Source organism: Osmerus mordax, chromosome 14, assembly GCF_038355195.1.
Source record: "Osmerus mordax isolate fOsmMor3 chromosome 14, fOsmMor3.pri, whole genome shotgun sequence".
In the NCBI taxonomy this organism is placed as follows: Eukaryota; Metazoa; Chordata; class Actinopteri; order Osmeriformes; family Osmeridae; genus Osmerus; species Osmerus mordax.
Genome location: NC_090063.1, coordinates 6,072,327 through 6,093,309, shown reverse-complemented (window position 1 = coordinate 6,093,309; position 20,983 = coordinate 6,072,327). Strand labels below are relative to the sequence as shown.

Here is a 20,983-nt window from a genome sequence, read left to right as displayed (position 1 = left end):
GAGAGAGAATCTTCCCTCTCTCATCTCCTCTCTCCTCATCTCCTCTCTACTCATCTCTCTCCTCATCTCCTCTCTCCTCATTTCATCTCTCCTCATCTCCTCTCTCCTCATCTCCTCTCTCCTCATCTCCTCTCTACTCATCTCTCTCCTCATCTCCTCTCTCCTCATTTCATCTCCTCATCTCCTCTCTCCTCATCTCCTCTCTCCTCATCTCTCTCTTCATCTCTCTCCTCATCTCTCTCCTCATCTCCTCTCTCCTCATTTCATCTCTCCTCATTTCATCTCTGCTCATCTCCCTGCCCCTGCTAGATCAGTAGAGGATGTTTAGAACAATACGATATGACGATATGTCGCCCTGTCTGAGACTGAGGAAAGACCTGGATCTCTCTTCTAGTTAACACTCCTCTGAAGGACCTGTCACCTTCTCCCTCATTCTATATAATGGGTCTTGGTATTTAGATTTTATATCACATCTTTCTGTGGTCAGAATACAGTGTACCTACCATCATTGTCCACAGGGGGGCGATGGACTCCAAATATCCATACGTTCACCTATTGGGTCTACGGTACACTGTAGATCCTGAGTCCTACTAGAACTGCAGCTAGTTATGCTGCTGTGTAAGCACTGGTGCGTTTCCTTTCTCTCCAACTCACCCTGCCATTTGTCTCTATCTTCCTTCGTCTATCTCCCTCCTTTCTGTCTCTCCTCTCTCTATCTCTCTTTATTCTCAGGCGTTGTAGTAGGCCTATTTGCATTGAGCAGCAGTGGTGGACAGTAGGTCCACTATATGGTGTTGATTAGAATGCAAACCTCTCACCTGGCCAGCCTCCGACTGAGCCCCAGGGAGATAGTTCAGAGTGTGTCACATCTGGGAACACTTCAGGCTGCCAGACCCAGTCAGGTCTGGTTGAGCCCATTTCACCAAACAGGAGAACATCATGGAAGATTCTTCCTTTCTGGACAGACAGTGAGTCCCCTGGGTTCTACTGCTCATCTGGTGTCAGAGCAGGAGGGCGGGAGAGGAAGTCCAGCATGCAAACTAGAAGGAAATAGTGTGGCAAGTTACTGGTGCTAGACTGGTACTGTATACATAGACACACACACCGATGTGTTCCCTTATAGACCTAGATAGATGAGGGTGGTGTCATGTTTACACATAATTGGAGGGCTTAGACCGGGACCTGAAGAACTTGCACATACACACATGCAGAGTGAAGCAAATGTGTCTGTACCCAAAACACCCCAGCTATTTCTGTGGGCCGGGTTTCAGTCACACGTTTTGAAATGCCTCATCTGTCATCAGTTTCGCCCAACCCTCGTGTTGTCGACCTCTGTCCAACTTCTTTTCTCTTGTGGGAGTGCAGCTGAATATTTCATGCCCATCTCCTGGGGGGAGTTCAGGTTACCTGTCCCCTCACCTCTCCACCTTCCCAGGGCTGCAGGTGTACCAGTCACACCCCCTGTACTTCCAGGAGCTGGCCCCTCCCCCTGGGCCACCTGTATATAAGCTCACCTGCAGCATTGAGTCACCCAGCAGCCAGCTCTCCCCAGGACCTCCTCCACCTCTTGCTGTTTGTCTGCCGAGATCATCACCCATGTAAGTAAATGATTGTTTTACACGGGTTTTAGTTTGTTTAGATATGAGCCCTGAAGATATGATATCAGATTTGATTGGAGATCTGAAAGATGTTGAGCAAAAAAGCATCAGTGCGTTTGATCCCATACCATAGTGTGTGGCTGAATAATGTCACTTATTGTTTGACTATTGCTATTAATAATAGACATATTTTATGTGATATTAAATTACACCTGTCAGTGACATTCTACAGATATTTCTGCAGCTCTCTCTGTCTCTCTCTCTCTCTCTCTCTCTCTCTCTCTCTCTCTCTCTCTCTCTCTCTCTCTCTCTCTCTGTTTCCCATGGTCTTGACAAGGAATTCATTCTTCTTCTCCTATTCTTTTGTGATGCGGTGAGAATCTAACCTGGGGGGTATCAGGTGTCTGGAGAGACAGAGAGGGAGCTATTTCTCAATGACTGGCTCCCAATCTCCTACTGAGGCTCTCACAGAGACAGATAAGGACAGGAAACAGTTTGACATCCAAACACATCCAAACAATGCAAGCCTATATTCTCTGTTTGGGATTATCCAGTCTCCTTGTCATGTCATCTTCTCACAGGTCCAGTTTTTTTTAATGCTGTTCTATTAGTCGTTACCATAGTGATGAAAGAGGATGGGAGTGTTTTAGAGAACCCACCAGAGGCTCTCAAGAGTAAAGGGCTGCGCGAGAGAATTTACATTTTGATTGCATGCTCAACTGAGCTGAAGCTGTAGCTGGACCTCGCCATGTCAGTCCCGTCACTCATCCATTAAAGTGTAGCCTGGCTCTTTGCTGTCTGTGTTTGACACATGAAGAGGCCACTTCTGTTTCTATTAAGTGCGATCCACCAATATTCAGCTTGATTGTAGTTAGTCGTTTTTATAATAGCAGGCTACAAGGCGTAACCCATGGCTGTGGGCCTGTGGTTGTATTAGGGATGACTGAAAATATCGGCTGAGGATGCCTCAGGTGGTAGCATGCCTCAGGTGGATGTCTTAACAAACAATAATTTGTGCCCGTGCTGTTTTTAACCTGGCTAATGTGTACTGTTTCTGTGTTCAGCACAGTTATCATGGCATCCAGCTTCTCTGTGCGGAGTTTCTCTGGCGGTCGCCAGCCGTCCTTCTCCAGCCTATCTCTGCGGGACAGCGGACGCGCCCGTTCCCGCGCCTCAGTCTCCTTCTCAAAGCCGCTAAGCCGCTCTGCTTCCATCGGTCTTGACCTGAACAGTGCCGCGCAGCAGCTTAACGGGTTAAACAACTCCGCCAACGACAAGGAAGCTATGCAGGGCCTCAACAACCGCCTGGCCAGCTACCTGGATAAGGTGAGAGAGATTAGAGATGCAGTTGGTTATATGCAGTGTTTGATTGCCATAGCGTGGATGTTACCTTGGACACACACAACAGTAGCCTATAAAGAGATGCAAACAAACTATTGAACCAACAGTTAAATTATCCTTCAGAGATCAACACCTAAACACACCTTGTTTGGAAAGGCTGTACAAAGCTGTCGCTTAAGATCAACATGCGCAGACCAAATAACGTGTTGCCTTCCAAATAATAAACACAGACTCCTTATCCAACCTCATCCAACACAAACACACACAACCACCAAATCATCCCCCTCCTAATCTCACTGTTTTGGGTTTGTGCTCGACACACCTCCTCCTCCTCAGGTACGCTCTCTGGAGAGATCCAACGCTGACCTGGAGTTGAGGATCAAGCAGCTGATGATGGAGCGCATCCCTAAAGGTCACGACCTGGACTCCATGATGGCCCAGGCCCACGCTGTGGAGCAGGAGGTGGGCTCCCTGTACCCAGGATCCTCTCTGGCTGAGAAATGTCTGCTGTATGTGTGTGTGAAGAAGACATCAGGGCTCACTCTGTATTCATGGCATACAGTATTAACTCCAGTACATATACATGCACATACATGGACACACACACACACACACATGCACACACTCCATACATGTTATGCTCATGTTCTAACTACATTCTTACGGTGTAGATGAGGTTTAGTACTGGCAAACACTGACCTCATAGTTAACCTGCTCCGATCTGGTAACCCAGGGTTAAACATTAGTCCCCTCCCAGCCAGTAGGCATGTGGTTACTGTATAATAGGAGAGTTATGTCAATTCAGACACACCAGTGTCTACCTCCACTGGTGATAAGCACTACTCTCCCTCTCTCTCTCTTTCTCTCTCCTCTCTACTTCTCTCTATCCCTCTCCCTCTGTTTCACTCTCCCTCTCTTTCACTCTCTCTGAAGGGGAAGTACTCAGTCGTTCAGTCGTGTGTACTGTTTGCTCTTACAAAAGCTCTTCCTCCTTCCTCTCAGTTCTGCTGTCAAGTTGTTTGTTCTGCTTTTAGAGTAAACATCTACTATTACACGGAACTAAATAGTTTAGCCCAGGACCACACATGCTGTAGTACGGCATGCTGACTGTACAGTTATATGGCCCTGATAAATTAGGAAAAGAAAGGAATAAAAACGAAAAGAACATTGATTTTTAGAATGAATTTGAAATCAGTTGGAATGGCTTTGCTTCTGTGCTGTCAACAGGCAAAGTGAAAGACTATGTGTCTCTTCTGATGATTAGATTCGAATAGAATAATGGAAATAAAATAATACAACCAATGTTCTTACATGTTCGTCACCAGGTGAGGAAGAAGACCCTGGAGAATGCCCGTCTAATGCTGGAGATCGACAACGCCAAACTGGCGGCCGACGACTTCAGAATCAAGTGAGTGTCACATCCCTGCCGCAGAACCCCAACACACACACACACACACATAACCTCAACATCTTGTGGCTATGCCTAACTTCACCACATATTTTTCTTCAACAGACACACACACACCAATGCACACAACTTTTATAGCCGTGGCTAAACCTACCTTTATCCCACCCCTTTCCTCTACACACACTTTCTTCAAAACACACTAATACCTGTCCTCCCGCCCTCCCCCCGCCCTCTCCCAGGTGGGAGACAGAGCAGGTCATGTGCCAGTCTGTGGAGAGAGACTGCATGGCTCTGAAGAAGGCCAAGACTGACCACGAGCAGATCATCGCTAGTCTCCGTGGCGACCTGGACAGCCTGAAGGAGGAGCTCTACTTCCTTAAGAAGAACCACGAGGAGGTCAGAGACCGCTAACGTCCAAATATGGACATACGCTGTTGCATATCCTGTAAGGTATCATCATATATGGCCCAGCAGTATTTTGTGAACTCCTGATTTGATAAAGCTGTGAAGGTTCCATCTGTGGGCTAGCTGCCTCCTAACCTAACTAAGGAGGTTTTCTCCATGAGACACAGTCGCGGCCAAACTCCAGGCCCAGGTCGCAGAACGGTTCTTCTTCCTTGAATTTCTGTTCATTGGACCTGCAAATCCCAAGAGTATCAACTAAACCTCCCGCTACAAAGCGTAGTATCAACCTACATCTACATCTTCTGATCCTGCAGGGACAAGGGGGTGGTGGGGGTGGTAACCAGAACCCCCTGACTCTACTCTATTTGTTGCCAGTAACCAGAGGCTTACACGCACACACTCACTCACTCACAAACACTCTCACACACTCACACACACACTCACACAGTAACCACAGGCTCGGGCCTGTTCTCTGGGCTCCTTCTTAGACTCTCAGTGGACTCTCTAACAATCACACTGGCTCAGCAGAGAGTGCACACACACACACACACACACACATGTACACACATACACACACACACACATGTACACACACACACACACACGCGTACACACACACATACACCCAATCCTATTAAGACTCTGAGGTAACAAAACACCTGCCTAAATCCCATGACAGCATGCTTGTGTTTCTCTATAAGTCTTTGTGAAGGAGTGGATGTGTGCGTGTGGTCAGGTGTGTGTTTGTGTGTCTGGACTCAAGCGTTCTGTTGTCCTATGGTGTGTTAAGATCTTGCCTGGCACCGAAGAGAAGGACAGGGTGTGTTTGGACAGCAGGGTGCGGTGCCAGCCACTGAGCCATAGGTTGAGTCCATTAGGATATATACAATACTCAGACACACAGACACGCACACGCCCACACACACACACAAATTCAGGTTGTGGGCACCCAGAGAGAAAGGGGGCATGAAGGGGTAATATGAGCAGAGCTCCATCAAGTATTGATGTTGGAGTTTAATAATGGAGAGAGGCTCGCCTTCTCTCTGGCTAGTGTAGGATTCCCAGAGAAACGTGAACACATATTGAGCACGCACACACTTTGAAACATGAAACTCCTAATTAATACGGCGCAAACACAAGTTATAATCAGTGATAATAATCACAAGTGATAATCTGTTTCAAATGTCTTTCACTCTCTCTCTCTCTCTCTTCCCCCTCTCTCTATCTCTCTTTCACTCTCTCTCTCCACCTCTCTCTCTCTCTCTCTCTCTCTCTCTCTCTCTCTCTCTTGTCTCCATCCCTCCACCCTGGTCTCCAGGAGGTCCAGGCAGTGCGTGCCCGTCTGGCCAGCGAGGAGGTGAGTGTGGAGGTGGATGCTGCCCGCGGGGGGCCGGAATTGGGCACGGTGCTGGCGGAGCTGCGCTCTCAGTATGAGGGCATCGTCAAGGATAACAAGGAGCAGACTGAGCACTGGTACCGCAAGAAGGTGAGACAAGACACACACATACATGCGTACACACACACAAACGTGCAAGCACACACACACACTAGCTACCATGACTGATGGAGTCCATAATAATACCATAGCAACCCAATCGCCTGCATGTTCATAATACTGTACTATCATGGCAACCCAATTGCTTGCATGTTCATAATACTGTACTATCATGGCAACCCAATCGCCTGCATGTTCATAATACTGTACTATCATGGCAACCCAATCGCCTGCATGTTCATAATACTGTACTACCATGGCAACCCAATCGCCTGCATGTTTCGGAAGTGTAATCTGAATAAGCATAGTTAGAAAAAGCATGACACACACTCCACCGTAATAGAGCGCGTGGACTTGCTTAACGCGTCAACCTCTGCATGGCGTGGGCGTGACGGAGGCGTGTTGCAGCCTTCCGCTCCACGGAGGGAGTGAAGAGGACTTAGCCCAGGGACGCGTTGAGTTAGGCTACGATGTTCAGAGCAGTGTGTGTGTGTGGGCCAGCTGGAGATGGTGCAGAACGAGGTGAAGGAGAGCAACGAGGCCCTGAGGGGAGCGCAGGCAGAGCTGGTGGAGAGACAACGCTTCCTGCAGGGGCTGGAGGTGGAGCTGGAGACACTGCACAAACAGGTGGGGGTTCGGAAGACGGGGTCGTTCCCATTGTGTCTGTGTGTGTGTCTCTCTCTCTCTTTTCTCTCTGTGCTTCACATATGAAGCAGGGTGTCACATTCGACTCTTTCATCCTTTCCAGTCTGCGACCGCCAGGCCCTGTTTCTACCCTGGGATCTCTGTTGACTGTAAACACAGCTTTTCTCCCCAAACAAGCAAGGACAAATTGTTTCAGTGTCTTACCATAAGGTCTTTTTCATTTTGTGCACTAAAGCACAAAGGGCCATTGTAGAACTAGACTGAAAAATTAATAATATACAGATATTGGTTGATATGGAGCTCTTCTGTAAACAGATCCTGCTTCTCTGCTATAACTTTCCTCCTTGGGTTTTGATGACGTGATATCAGGGGTCTTGGATATCTCAGGTGTGAGTTTGTATGTATCTTAATGTGTGTATTTATCTTTTTCTCTATGTCCAATGACACTTTGTGTGTCTAAGTGTGGTCTAGCAATGGGTGTCTTTCTCCCCGTGTCCTGTAGGTGGCGGCGTTGGAGGGTAACATGGGAGAGACGGGTCAGAAGTATGCCCTGGAGATGGAGCGCCTGCAGGCCACGCTGACCCAGCTGGAGGACGACCTCTCCCAGCTGCGTCTGGACATGCAGCGCAACAAGACCGACTACGAGCAGCTGCTCCGCATCAAACAGAACCTGGAGATGGAGATCGCCACCTACAGGAGGCTGCTGGAAGGGGAGGAGATGTGAGTCGGCGTGGCGTCCTGGGGTGAAGCTCAGCCACACAGTCTCCCCAAAATTCATTTCTCACAGAGCGGTTCACCACCCGTCCACCCAAACCCCCCTGTTATTGGTTGGATTCTACCCAAACCCCCTGTTATTGGTTGGATTCTACCCAAACCCCCTGTTATTGGTTGGATTCTAACTCTACTCTTTGTCTTCTGTTTCTCAGGATCAAGGAGGTCCCTCCCCCTAAGAGTGAGTATCGTTTTTGCCTGCTTGCTCATTGGTTTATTCTGAGAAACAGCCAATAGCAGGCATAACACAAATTGAGGGGGACGCTGAATTGGTGGACTTGACTGGGCACTAGTTATTAATTGGCTGTGAGTTTCTCAGAAACACTCAGAAACGCACACACACGCACATACTGTCTAACAGTGTGACCCGAGACAAACAGAGAGAGGTCATGTGGTTAACTACATAGACAGTTTTATCAATATGGTTACTTGTATGTCACTATATCACTGTCTCTTCTAGACCAGTAGACCTTGGCTGGTATCGAGACCTGTCTCTCTAACCCAGCAAAGTGGCTTGTTACTCATGCAGGTTTACTGTATTGACTGACTGTATGCTTCTGACCAATCACCCAGAAAGGCCTGCTTATCATCTGGCTCTGACATCATGGAATGCTCATTGTGATAAGGAGGCTCCGCGATTAAGTCACTGATCAAACAGAGACTTCATTCACCTTCAGCTCACCACCGAAGCCTGGTTGCACTTTCTCTCTCTTTCTCTGTACTTCAATATCTCCTTCCTTTTCGATCTTTGGCTCTCACTCTCATGACCATTCCTCTTCTCTTCCTCTTTCTCCTACTCCTTCCGGCCTCCTTCTTCATCCTCCTCTTCTTCCACATCCTCCACCTCCCTCCACCTCCTCAATCTTCTCCTCTTTCACCACTTTCTCCTCCTCCTCCTCCATTCTACATTTCCTCCTAAAACCCAGGGCTGTGGCTGTAGACTAATGGCTGTTTCATGAACCCTCAAACTGGGCAAGCACCCCTAGCAACCACACTAACACAGCATCCCTTAGCAACAGTGGTAAACAGCAGTCCCAGAACAGTGTAACTGGGCCGGTCCTGATAATACCGGGGTATCCTATCATCTCATCTTTGGGGCTACCTCGTTGTTATGATCAGTGACCTATGCACTTTTGTAAAGCTCTCTCTTGGAAGTCGCTTTGGATAAAAGCGTCTGCTAAATGCATAAATGTAAATGTAAATGAGTTTCAGATACTAGTTTTCAATACTTTTTATACATTTCCGATAACATTTCAATTTATTGAGATGATAATGAAAACTGACTGTAAGGCAGTTTATAGAGGGTTATAAACGGACTTTAACTGGCTCAATGGCTAAGAGCCCATACCACTAAGGCCTGATGCACTCACTGGATTCATATCTGGCTCAGGCAATTTTCTGCATGTCTTCCCCTCTCGCTCTCCAACTGTCATATCAATAAATAAAGCCAAAACAAGGCCCCAAAAATATCTTAATCTCAATCTTAAAAAAAAAAGGATTTGTTTGGTGTTAGAGTGAAAGTCAGTGATCGGATGTGAATGTGACCTTTAACCCCTGGTCCTCCTGTGTTCATGGCAACAGAGGAGCCGGACGTGCGCACCAGGAAGATCGTAAAGGTGGTCACCCAAACCATGATCAACGGCAAGGTGGTGGACGAGTCCAGCGAGGTGGAGCACATCGAGGAGCCGAAGAAGTGAGGGTGGGGAGGCATCCTCATCATTGTTAGGAGCAAACACATCCTTGTCCTCCCCCATATCTTCATCATCAAAAATGTATTTTGTATATTCATCATCATCGTTATCCTCATCCTCACTGGTGCTAGTGCTTTTCCAGCAGGAAAACATCAGTGTTTGTCATTAAACAGGCTCTGTTTACTGTTCTGGTCAGTTCTCAGACCTCCACATGGGATTTCTTTGATCTTTTTTTATCCTTGTATTCTTTTACCCATTTCAATACCGAGTTGGTGTTATATTTACATGTATGTTGTTAGTGTAGAGACCTGTCACAGAAATCTCTGTCCCCTTCAAGTTAGGAGCTAGTCTAGAAGTGTTTCCCTGTCAAAGACAAATCTGCTTCTGATATTCTGTAGTCTTCAATCCTTTATTGCTCCATGTATGTCATTGAAGGTCCATTCTCTGGCTTGATGGAGCTTTTGGGAGTTACAGGAAAGACAGGCACCCTTCTACTGTTTTACAAGGAGCCTGGTTTTGACTTTTTGCATTAATATATTTATTTCTCATCTTGGTAAGTAGGTAAATAGGTCTCTGTCTTTGGTAATAAATTAGAATTTTCATATTTCGTCCTTCAATGTGTGTTTGTAAACTTGTAACAAGGTTTGAAATAAAGGTGAATGATGCTAAAACAAAGATGACTGCTGTTGACTGTAACAACACCATTGTAAACTCTTTGTCTTTGAAGTAATATACACCTCAACAGAGAGACAAGAAAAAATCGAGCTGTGTTTACAGTGGAACAGGGTGGAGTAATTCCATTGTAGGTCTTCTTGTAGGTCTATATTTAAGAAATGTGCCCATGCACCCTAATGTGTCTGTTTGTCTGTCTGTCTGCAGGGAGCTTAGAGACAGTCATATGGAGAGTTGCAGCCCCTGGGCTGCTCCACCACATACTCACAAACACACTCAGATTTCCACTGATTGTTCATTGTGACAGTGATTAGTGTCCATAGAGACATCAACCCCCCACAGAGGACATGAGGTCTGCAACCACACCTACTCTATGATGGATGGGTTTTGAAGTGTTTTACTCACATGATGTAGTGTACACACACTTGTACATATGCACACAGGCCCACACACACTCCTGCATACACACATACATATGCACGCTGGGGCTTAGCACACACAAACACACGTATACCCACACACAAACACTCCTGCAAACACACATACAATGCACACAAGACCCCACTCCCCACCCCCTCACCACACACACAAAAACACATAATTTCACTGTTTACCTTTCACAGATTATCCCATAAGAAGGATTCCAAACCATAACAGGTTCCCTGGTGACAGTATAATGCTTGGTGACTAATGATGTGGAATCCTTTTTTAATGGTCCTGGATTCAGATAGTGTTTGCCTTCTAAATCCATGACCATACTGAAGGGGGGTCATAAATGGGAGGGAGTGGGGGGTGACTTGGTTTGGGCCCAGAGCCCTCTGGGTGGAAAGGGCTGACTATACATGACCCTCAGTGATGACCCAGTGGAATATCCTCTCCTGAGGCCCAAAATCCCTGTTGAGGCCCCAGACAGACCAGGCCTCGGCAGACACCGGCACACCTACAGTACATAATTACTATGGAAAGACAACACCCTTCCACACCTCTGATTACAAGTCTGGATCGTTCTGTACTAGAAGAGTTGTGTAGTGGACAGGATGCTATGTGGGAGCAGTTACGTCTCCCACAAAGGTTAGGAGGTCCCATCTTAGTCCATGTTAATGTTGTTCTCGTGAGTCCACCCCCCCCCCCCCCCCCCCCCCCCCGGCTATATCATGTCCTGTAGAGCCTGATCAAAGCCTATGGAGAGCCGGTGTAGTGATGGAGGCTAGATAATATAATCTGTCACAGCACTACACCGCCACAGAAGATCATTCTCATTGTGGGGAGCACAAAGTAGTCTCATTAGTAATATTGCCTCCATAGTTCTATCACACGCTCTCTTGGCACGCTATGCATTAAGAGAGAGGAAGGGAGAAATGCAGACATGGGGTATGGGAGCGTATGTGTGTGTGTCTGGCTGGCATCTAGCTTGTGAGGAAGTCAGACACATCCTGGATCAGGGCTTTGTAGGGTCTTTAACAATTGTGTGGGTGTGTGGTTAGAAGACAGGGGCTTTTCCGGTCACAAAGTACAGCTCTGGGTATGGAGTCATTCATCACCTGTCCTACAGACCTGTCTAGCAGAAGTTCCTTGTGCCTATAAAAAGAGCATTACTATTACAGCTGTTTGGCTAGTCATTATGCGTACCAGATGTCAATCGTATCGCATACATATCTTTTCAGACACCACATAATGATCGTGCCTGCCCATAGATTTCCAAGGCTCATATTTCATGGAATTACTGAGTGACTTTTAAAACTTAAGTTTGAGACTTATGTTTGTGAGTTTGAATCCCACCTGTTTCTCACCGGCCTGCAAGGCTGTCTCTTACTCCACACCCTGTGAGAGCCCGCCCAGGTGTGACTTCAACAGGAATGGTTTGTGGTCTCTGTGTTTGTCAGTTATGACCAGCCCACAATGATCCCTGCTCCATCTACCCAAGGTTTATCTTGGATATTCAAGTGAGGCAGATGTGTTGTTCGTAATATTAGCAGGATTAATGATACAGAGAAGTGAGGCTGATGACCAAAGTCAGGTCAGAAACACTGTGTGGAGATAGAGAGGTTTAGAATGAGATTCGCTCAGTCATGAAATAAAGTGCTTCTTTGGTGACAACCGGAAACAGTCTCAAAACATGACAGATCCCAAGTGAGCTAATGTCTCAATTCCAAGTAAAATACACTACTTATCCCACGTCATGTTTATGTCTTTAAGAGAGCTTACTGTTACAGTGTAACGTCTAAAGAGTGATGACAGTTTTTCTGACTCATCGAATCAGACAGACATGTTTGCGGGATGATTCAGGAAAGGACGTGTCTTGTGTATCTGATCCGTGAAGTGGGTAGACACTGCCATCTAATGGCGACACATTGATATAGCATTTGACTTAATCGACTCGTCTTCACTTTTAGTAAAGTGAAATGTATAGTAATTTCTTCTGTTATTTTTTTTTGTTTTTCAGTAAAAAAAAATCATTTATTATATATTGGCGACTGTCACAGATACTGACTGCATCCAGGGCAATGAGCCATGGGCTCCGAGCGCACCGTGTCCTCGTGCGTTTACGCACAGGAAGCAGGAAGTGCCGCGTTGTTTCTGTTGTGTGAATGAGAACTGTCAACGGTAGGAGGACTCACCTCGATGTTTCCAGATGCCGAAATATTACCAACTGAAAACAGCCAAAATCAGAGTAGAAAATACCAGTGACCCATACGAGAAGGAGGAAGACTGTAAGACCATAGTCATCTCGTTGGCAGGCAAGTTTTTTTTTAATGATTTCTTGTTTAGAACTGCAATTAATTTTGACTTGTCAGCAGAGCAAATGGCAGAAAATACTTGGCTCTACAGCCCATTAACGTATTAGTAGGCTGTTAGCCAACGTTCTAGCGACAATAGGCAGAAGGCAAAATATGACAATTTTGGCATTGTTAGCCTGCAGAGTAGTCACCCAGTTCTTTTTTTTTTTTTTTTTACTGTAGACCCACTCATTACAGTAGGCTACCAAACAAAATAAAAACACATACATATGCAAACAGACAAATAAACAGATTTGAAAAATAACCTAAGAATGTACACCTGGCATTAGGCTAAATTAAAAAATTATTTCAAATTGCTTTTGAAAGATATTTAAACCCAGACATTTGCATGTGTTTGTTGTTTATCATAAACAATTCCACTTGTACCTTAATATAATAGTATCGTCACCTGTTCATAACAATGTAATACATTGCAGTTTTATAATATGACCATGATATAACTGTCACTCCACAGAACCATCGCCATGACGACGGTCTCCGACGTCCTCCGGTTGTGTTTCCACAGCCATGGGGACTCTGTCCTCCAGAAGATGAACGTTCTCAGAGATGAGCATAGATTCTGCGATGTCACGCTTATCCTGCAAGGGGCGCCAAAGCTTCGTTTCCCGGGCCACCGTGTGGTGCTAGCAGCCTCGTCCTCCTTTCTCAGAGACCAGTTCCTGCTGCGTTTGCAAGATGGGGAGGAGGAGTTGGAGCTGGGGGCAGAGGTGGTGCCCAACTCTGAGGTGACTCCTTTAAGTTGTGGGGTGTTTATGATAGGTCTTTTACGTACTAGTACTTTAACGTACATTTACAAAATATGTATCAGGACTAAAGTTGAGTATGGATTCTCCATAATCCCAGGTGGGTCGTCGGCTGCTGTTGTCCTGCTACACGGGGGTCCTGGAGGTTCCTCTGAGGGAGCTGGTGGGCTACCTAACGGCCGCTAGCGCCCTGCAGATGAGCCAGGTGGTGGAGAGATGTGCCCAAGCCGTGTCCCAGTACCTCAACCCCACCCTGGCCAACCTGAAGCAGGAGGTCAGCTCTGAGACCGCCACCCCCCAGCCGGACAGCGTTAGGCCCATGGATGAAAGCCTGGGGCTGGGCTATGGAAAAGGGGAGGCCGGGGGGCCTGGAGGGTTCCAGCAGTGCCTATCGGAAGACACAGAGTACTCCCTTCAGCAGGTCCACACCAACAACCCTGCACCTTACCCTATAGGAGCCAACCGGCGTAAGCAGCGCCCGCCCACACCATGTAGGTTGAAAGACTATAGGACGCTGTCCCCGCCAGAAAGTCCGACGCACACCTCAGGATTGGCTGACAGCTCCCAGGGGGAGGATCAGGAAGAGGGGCCCGGAGAGGAAGAGTACATGCTGGCAGGTCACATGCAAGAAGGTGGAGCCTCCCCTGACGAGTCGTATCTCAACCTGGGTGCAGGGCTGATGGGGGCGGACCTGGGGACTGGGCCCATGCTGGGCCACCTATCAGAGAGGGCATATCTGTGCCGCAGATGTGACCAGGTGTTCCAGCACCTGGACAGCTACGTGCGTCACTTGAGGGAGCACCGCCAGTACTTGTGCCTGCTCTGTGGGCGGAGCTTCTCCCAAAAGAGCAACCTGACGCGACACGTGCGTGTGCACACGGGCGTCAAACCCTTCCAGTGTCCCCTCTGCCACAAGACCTTCTCCCAGGTAAGCTGCCCACAGACCTTCTCCCAGGTAAGCTGCCCACAGACCTTCTCCCAGGTAAGCTGCCCACAGACCTTCTCCCAGGTAAGCTGGTCCAAGGTCCAAGGTTGCTACTTTGAAGGCCAGTCAAGCCTTTTGATCTCCTCTCCTCCAATTCCCCTCTTCCCCATTGTCTTCTCCTCTTTTCCTCCTCTTTCCTCTCCTTTGCTCAACTGTACTCTGTAATGCACTGATCTCTTATACTCTAATAATGGTTAATATTGTACTCTGTTGTAATCGTCTCTGCTCTCATGTGTTTGACTCCCAGAAGGCCACGCTGCAGGACCACCTGAACCTGCACACAGGGGACAAACCTCACAAGTGTAACTACTGTGCTGTCCACTTCGCCCACAAACCGGGCCTCCGACGCCATCTGAAGGACATCCATGGGAAGAGCAGCCTGCAGAACATCTTTGAGGAGCTGGTGGACTGAGGGGGGGGCTGGTGGACTGAGGGGGGGCTGCTGGACTGAGGGGGGGGCTGGTGGACTGAGGGGGGGCTGCTGGACTGAGGGGGGGGGCTGGTGGACTGAGGGGGGGGGCTGCTGGACTGAGGGGGGGGCTGCTGGACTGAGGGGGGGGCTGGTGGACTGAGGGGGGGGGCTGCTGGACTGAGGGGGGGGCTGGTGGACTGAGGGGGGGGGCTGCTGGACTGAGGGGGGGGCTGCTGGACTGAGGGGGGGGGCTGGTGGACTGAGGGGGGGGGCTGGTGGACTGAGGGGGGGGGTGCTGGACTGAGGGGGGGGGCTGGTGGACTGAGGGGGGGGCTGGTGGACTGAGGGGGGGGCTGGTGGACTGAGGGGGGGGGGGGGGGGGGGGGGGGGCTGGTGGACTGAGGGGGGGAATACGGGAGAGTAAGAGAAGACCAAGGTGGAGGAGGAGGTGGATCCATGGAGAAAGAGAAGGACAAGAGGAAGAGGAGGAAGAGAAGAGGAGGAGGCTTGAGATGAAGAGAAAGAGGAGGAGTCCCTCGGTGGAACGTGCCCCCCCAACCCCCCCTCCCCCATATCTCTGACTATACTGTTGAAGTACTGCGCTACTGTGAGCTACTGTGTGTTTTCCTGTAGTCGTCCTCTGTTTCTCGCTTCATCCGTCTGTAGCCAGGAAGTGGTCATCACACACATCAGCCGGAGGACTGTCCAGGCTTACCTCTGCTTCGGTCCACCAGGGAGGCTGACTGACACGCTTTCACATCAGCACATCATCAAACATTCAGTCTTTATTGATACATCTGCCCATTACAGATCCAGCCTAATGCTGGAGTTCCCTGCTAACTACCTGCTGCCTTGAGACATTTATTGGGATTGTGATGTAAAGATTAGTTTTCCCAAAAATTGGACGCGTAGTAAGAGATCGAAGGTGCGCTCGTTTCCTCGTTCTCTGGGTGATGCACTTTATTTTTCCTTCATTTCCTTTTTCTATTAGACTTAAATTAGGGCTTTTGAATGCGTATTCACTGAAGTAGACGATGACACAAAGGGAACGTGTCCAACGTGGTGTGTTTGTTCCTCTTTCAAATTCACGTCTGCTTGTTATTTATGATAAATAATACAATGTGTGGTTTGCTCAACTCCAGGTCTCGACTGGAGGTAGTTCCTAAGAACAGACATGAGGTTCTGTTACAGTAGAGTAGACAATACGTGCTACATCCATACTACATGTGAGTGTCCTATAGGTCCGTAGGTCATGTGTCCTACTGCAGTCTCCCAGGCCATGAATAAATGATGAAACATCTCAGTGAAGTGTTAGTGCCCTCTCTCTGCTTCTTTTCTCTCTTTCTCTATCCTCTAAACAACCAGACACTGACTCTCGTTCTGAAACAGAGGGAGGAAGAAAGGGAGGTCGTGGGGGGTGGGAGGGGCGGGGGGGGGGGGGTGGAAGGAGCCAACCACCATACATGTTCACCACTGCTTAATTGAGCAACTGGACCGGAGGACTAAACGACGTGTTTCTGAAAGGGCTTCCTTTTCCTCTGGCTCCATCCTCCTTTCATCCCCCTCTCAGCATCTCCCCTCCCTCCTCCCCTCCCTTTCTCCTGCTCCTCTTATTCCTTTGCTCCAGAAACGCCACCTACAATCAGCTCAATGCTGCGATGGTGCTGCCCTCTCCAGGGCTTCCCCTAGGCACCAAAAGAAGCATGGTGTAAGAAGGAGAGACTATGGATAAGCTGCGATCTGTGAGGTCGCCGTCTGACAGCTCAGGCCGTTAGAGAGCATCGTTACTGGTGAGTGTGATAGAGACATGTGGTAGACACTTCCTGCAGCAGGAAGCCATTGCTACAACAGTCTCCTCTTAGAACGAAAGTAAGATCTTAAAAGCTGCTTTCTCCGTCACCTGCTGTGTACCGCCTATCATTTGCATTGGGTTGTACGCTGAAGTAGGTCAACACACACACACACACACTGCATGGTGTAGCCTATAGGATGGCTCTGCATTATGAATGAGATGAAGGGGAGGATGGAGAGGAGATGGAGCCCCCAAATTGCACACACCTTAAACGGCAGTTTTACAAATCAACTATATTCCGTAATCTGTCCATCGGTGCAGGTGCAGCGGATGATAACAGATATATGTGTCTTGGCCTGTAGCTCCGATTCCTCCCAGCCCTTAGAGATAAGTTGCTTAGAGTTGCATGAGATTACACTATCGGTCTAATGAGATTACATTTAACAAGATAGTGAAACTGTTACTACGGGTGCAGACGCGCTCTGCGCTTGGAGCACTGAGAACGGTGGTCCTCCTCTCTCCTCCAGTCTGTCTCTTTAAAACCGATGCAGCCCACGCCTCGAAAAGCGGCTTGTTCCGGCTTTGCCCCTTTACATCTTTATCCTTGCCCATAACATGAAAATAGTACCACATACGCACTATCATTTTGAATAAGATTTATTTGTGAAATTCTAATTCCACATAATTCAGTGAACAGGGCGTGAACGTGGGGCGTTCTCCCTCCGTTTAAGGCGCGCCCGTCCGCGGCAAGCAGTTCAAACATCGTTGCAGCGGAGTGATACGTTCCCGCTGCGCGGTTGTCAAACCGAGGGAGCGAAGGCTAGTGTACCTGAGTGAACATGTCGCGTAGGCAGAGGGAATGAATATAGAAATTAGAGTAAATAACACCCTCAATGGTGTTTCCTGGCATGACGTGACACTGAGTTTTTATTTATGAAACCATCTCTTTGACCTTATGGATGGAATTTCAATTAAACTGATGAAGATTTCCAGATCACGTTCTTAGGGACGTTGAAAAGATGTTTATTATAGCAGCACGCGCCGCTAAAGAGCTGAGAAGGTAAGAGGCGCGCGACTTTCCTGCGGGGTTGTCAAATTGTGATAAACTGAAGTGCTGCACGCTGTTAAAACATATTCGAGTACACTGTATGGGGTTTTCGTGGATTAATCTGAATATTCCTCTACAAACGCTTATGGAATAAAGTTAGCCTTTGAACGCGTAACACTTGATTCACTTCATCATTTTCAAATGCCTGTATAGCGTATAGTCTTCAAGGACTATAGTTTTGCTATGCATCATGATCAATATATTCGTGTTTGATGGAAAATAATAAGGCACAAACAACGTATCTACTGCGTTGCCTCTGTCCGTATGCAATATAGCAGACTGCACAGTACACAGCACATGATACTGAACCAGGCGCGCTTCTCTTAATGTCGACCGTATCATCTTCCTCTGCAGTTAGCCCTTAGACAAGAAGAGACCGAGTAGTCTAATAGGATTTGTTTATCTGTACATTTTCTGTCTTTGTGATATTAGGTTTTATCTCTGACATTTCTAAACAAATTTTGAAAAGCTTCGTATTGTAGCTTTATAACAACATATTTGTAAATACTAAATGTTCAAGTAGGCTGTGTTGAAGTAGGATGTGTACAGACTGCGAGTCTAGTAAAAAAAAATAGTTGATCGATGACATTCTGTCGCCAAGAATGTTGGATAAAGTTGCATAAACAAACACAATTGTTGAAAATGTTCTGGCAAAATTACTCAAGCTTGTTACTTCCGTATGTGGTCAGGTAATCACAAGTGATATCCCTCCCACGGCCCACCCACTGTTGAACCTGCTCTATGTAGCAAAACTGCCCCACTCCCTTTACAGTAAAAACTGTTGTTACAGACAATGACAACGAAACCTTAATTGATGGGAAACACGTGGATTTTCACTTACAGGATGGTGGAGAGTTTGGAGTGATGTGTTTAAGAAGTGCTGTGGACAGGGAATGTTTAAGGACGAATTCTGAGTTTAGTAGCCTACTCTGCGTAAATAACCAGAGGAACTAGCAAAGGAACTGGCTTAGTTGTCTCATCTAATTCTGAGCAATTTTAATCGCATTTAGGCGATAGTGAGTGTTTAAATAGTAATCAGGTTGACTCCTGTTATTGAATGCAGCCCACTCACGATATTATATATTCATTGCTTCGCCAGTGCAAATACAGCATTGCTCTCTCACCATGGCACATGAAAAACATCCTTGGTTGTTCAGTTCTTTCAGAATTTCCCAGTTCAATAAACCATATGATTTTTATGTTAATTACCTTCTAAGACCTTCTGAGCCCATAACATATTATGAGGTCAAGTCAGGTCAGGATAAATATTATTATCCCCTGTCGGGACTGAACCAAAGCATATACCGCTGTAGGCCTTCTCCGTACAGTCCTGCTGTGTGTTTGCAGTCTGTACCCTGGGGATAGAGTGTCTGGTAGGCTGGCTGGTGTTCTTGGAGCATGTCTGGCCAAATGTTAACCCTGTTCAGCCCTGCAAGCTTAACTGATCATGGGAGAGTAACCCCTTTACCCCTGGCACACAAATGGACAAACACACACATACATGTGCAATCATACACACAAATACACACACAAATACACCTACAAAGACCGATGGACGAATGAAAACACACACGTATGACATGTACACTGGACTTGTGTTCTGAGTGAGAACAGTGTGTTCTCATGCTGCACACCACTGTGACATATGTTGGATGGACGTAAAGCCAAGTGCTACAGACAGCTCACATTCCCTGGCCATAGGGAAGGGGGGCAGGTGACGGTGGTGTGGGGGGAGGGGCAACATAAGGAGCTGTCCATCAGAAGTCTGCAGGACTTTGACACAAACAACCCCCAACCCCTCTCTCCCTGCCCCGTGTAGATCCACCCTAGAAGGGATATTCACAGAGTGGTTTCTGACAGTGCTTGGCCCCACCGCTCATCTGAGCCCATGCGACCCAGATGGGTCCAGAATAGAAGGTAGCACTGCAGAGCTTTCCAGAAGAAGCCATTAGAGCCCTGCCCCCCCCCCCCCCTTTCACACCTTTCTTCTTCTCTGCCTACCCTCTCTCGCTTTCCCCACCTGTCCCTCACACACACACACACACACACACACCACCTGCCCCCCCCCCCCCCCCCCCCCCCCTATGGAGCCATAAGGAGATCAGTTCCATAGACGTAGCTGTGCCAATGGCAATGCCAAATGTTTGTGTATTGTGCATCACTTGTTATCATTCTGTGCAAGAACCGACAGAAATCATTTTTGGTGTATAGGTTTTAATTATGGAATTACAAAAATATCAGGTGAATTTTCAACATTTATATCTTGCTACAGGTATGCAGAATCAGAAATCCAACTGTTTAATGAACTTGGAAGCTCCTGCCATTCCCAAGTCACGAGAGTATGAAGGAACGGTTTTGCTTGTTTAACGGGGCTTAACATAAATGTAGGCCTAAATCTGATATGTACATTTTCGTCATTGTAAATTACGATTATGATAAAACGGTGTCACGAGGAGACTGTAGTGAAAGTGATCTGGGACACCCCGCGAAAACAGGATGTAGCTTATAGGAACAGGTGGTTTCAACGTGACTGTGAATCATTGCTCCTCAGCTCGGATCGGCGTGGTTCTCGTATACGACCACAGTTGGTGGCTTCCACGCCTCGTCGTCGAACTTTTTACCCGACACGTTTTGTCACATGAGTTAATTTGGTTCGTGAAGTGTTGTGTGAAGCCAGGGCGTGATATATTAATCGGTGCAGCCTCGTGAAAATATGAAATCCCACATCAGCAAGGAGCTGTCCACGCGGGATAGGCAATGCAGACATCGCGTACCCAAGGCCACTTGGATGGTGCGTATTGTCGTGGAAAAACAGGCTACTAAACTGCTTTTATTCATCTATTATTCATTGTGGAAACAGTTAAGACCGTACCCTATTGTTTGTTTCATGGAATGAACAGCCTGCTTATTTGAATGAATTACTTTAGGAACCAAATGAAAGACGACTGTATTTGAGTTAACTCTCTCACCACCTGGCTGATTCAGTTGAACTGAGGCACAGCTGTCTATTTAAATGTTTACAACGAAGGTGACGATATTGAAAATAACTGAAAGTGAGTTTTGTGTTTGAATTAACCCTAAACCTAATGACTTTTCCTGGTTTTATTTCGGTTGCATGA

The 20,983-nt window shown here is 47.4% G+C and overlaps 2 protein-coding genes across 3 annotated transcripts; both read left to right on the top strand.

Moving 5' to 3' along the window:
- Positions 1–1,463: 1,463 nt before the first annotated feature.
- On the top strand, positions 1,464–10,023 carry si:ch211-243g18.2 (uncharacterized protein LOC559906 homolog). 2 transcript variants are annotated; one of them, XM_067250538.1, is made up of 10 exons: positions 1,464–1,598; positions 2,668–2,924; positions 3,276–3,401; positions 4,265–4,347; positions 4,587–4,743; positions 6,071–6,238; positions 6,749–6,874; positions 7,395–7,612; positions 7,819–7,844; positions 9,245–10,023. In XM_067250538.1, the coding sequence occupies exons 2-10, from the start codon at positions 2,673–2,675 to the stop codon at positions 9,358–9,360; spliced, it is 1,272 nt and encodes a 423-aa protein (XP_067106639.1). In that variant the 5' UTR covers positions 1,464–1,598; positions 2,668–2,672; the 3' UTR covers positions 9,361–10,023. The 2 variants fall into 2 exon arrangements, with proteins under 2 accessions (XP_067106639.1, XP_067106638.1); XM_067250537.1 differs by having other exon boundaries at positions 1,547–1,598; positions 2,663–2,924.
- Positions 10,024–13,285: 3,262 nt separating this feature from the next.
- On the top strand, positions 13,286–14,964 carry LOC136956886 (zinc finger and BTB domain-containing protein 26-like). Its single transcript, XM_067250923.1, has 3 exons — positions 13,286–13,549; positions 13,668–14,495; positions 14,800–14,964. Exons 1-3 carry the CDS (start codon positions 13,289–13,291, stop codon positions 14,962–14,964), a joined length of 1,254 nt encoding a protein of 417 aa, XP_067107024.1. The 5' UTR covers positions 13,286–13,288.
- Positions 14,965–20,983: the final 6,019 nt, after the last annotated feature.

Bases quoted from the DNA above. Each gene is read 5' to 3' on its own strand.
- LOC136956886 (XM_067250923.1), top strand. From the start codon at position 13,289: ATGACGACGGTCTCCGACGTCCTCCGGTTGTGTTTCCACAGCCATGGG. The intron at 13,550-13,667 runs GTGACTCCTTTA...CCATAATCCCAG, and splicing joins AGGTGGTGCCCAACTCTGAG to GTGGGTCGTCGGCTGCTGTT. The intron at 14,496-14,799 runs GTAAGCTGCCCA...TTTGACTCCCAG, and splicing joins GCCACAAGACCTTCTCCCAG to AAGGCCACGCTGCAGGACCA.
- si:ch211-243g18.2 (XM_067250538.1), top strand. From the start codon at position 2,673: ATGGCATCCAGCTTCTCTGTGCGGAGTTTCTCTGGCGGTCGCCAGCCG. The intron at 6,239-6,748 runs GTGAGACAAGAC...TGTGTGGGCCAG, and splicing joins AGCACTGGTACCGCAAGAAG to CTGGAGATGGTGCAGAACGA. The intron at 6,875-7,394 runs GTGGGGGTTCGG...CGTGTCCTGTAG, and splicing joins TGGAGACACTGCACAAACAG to GTGGCGGCGTTGGAGGGTAA.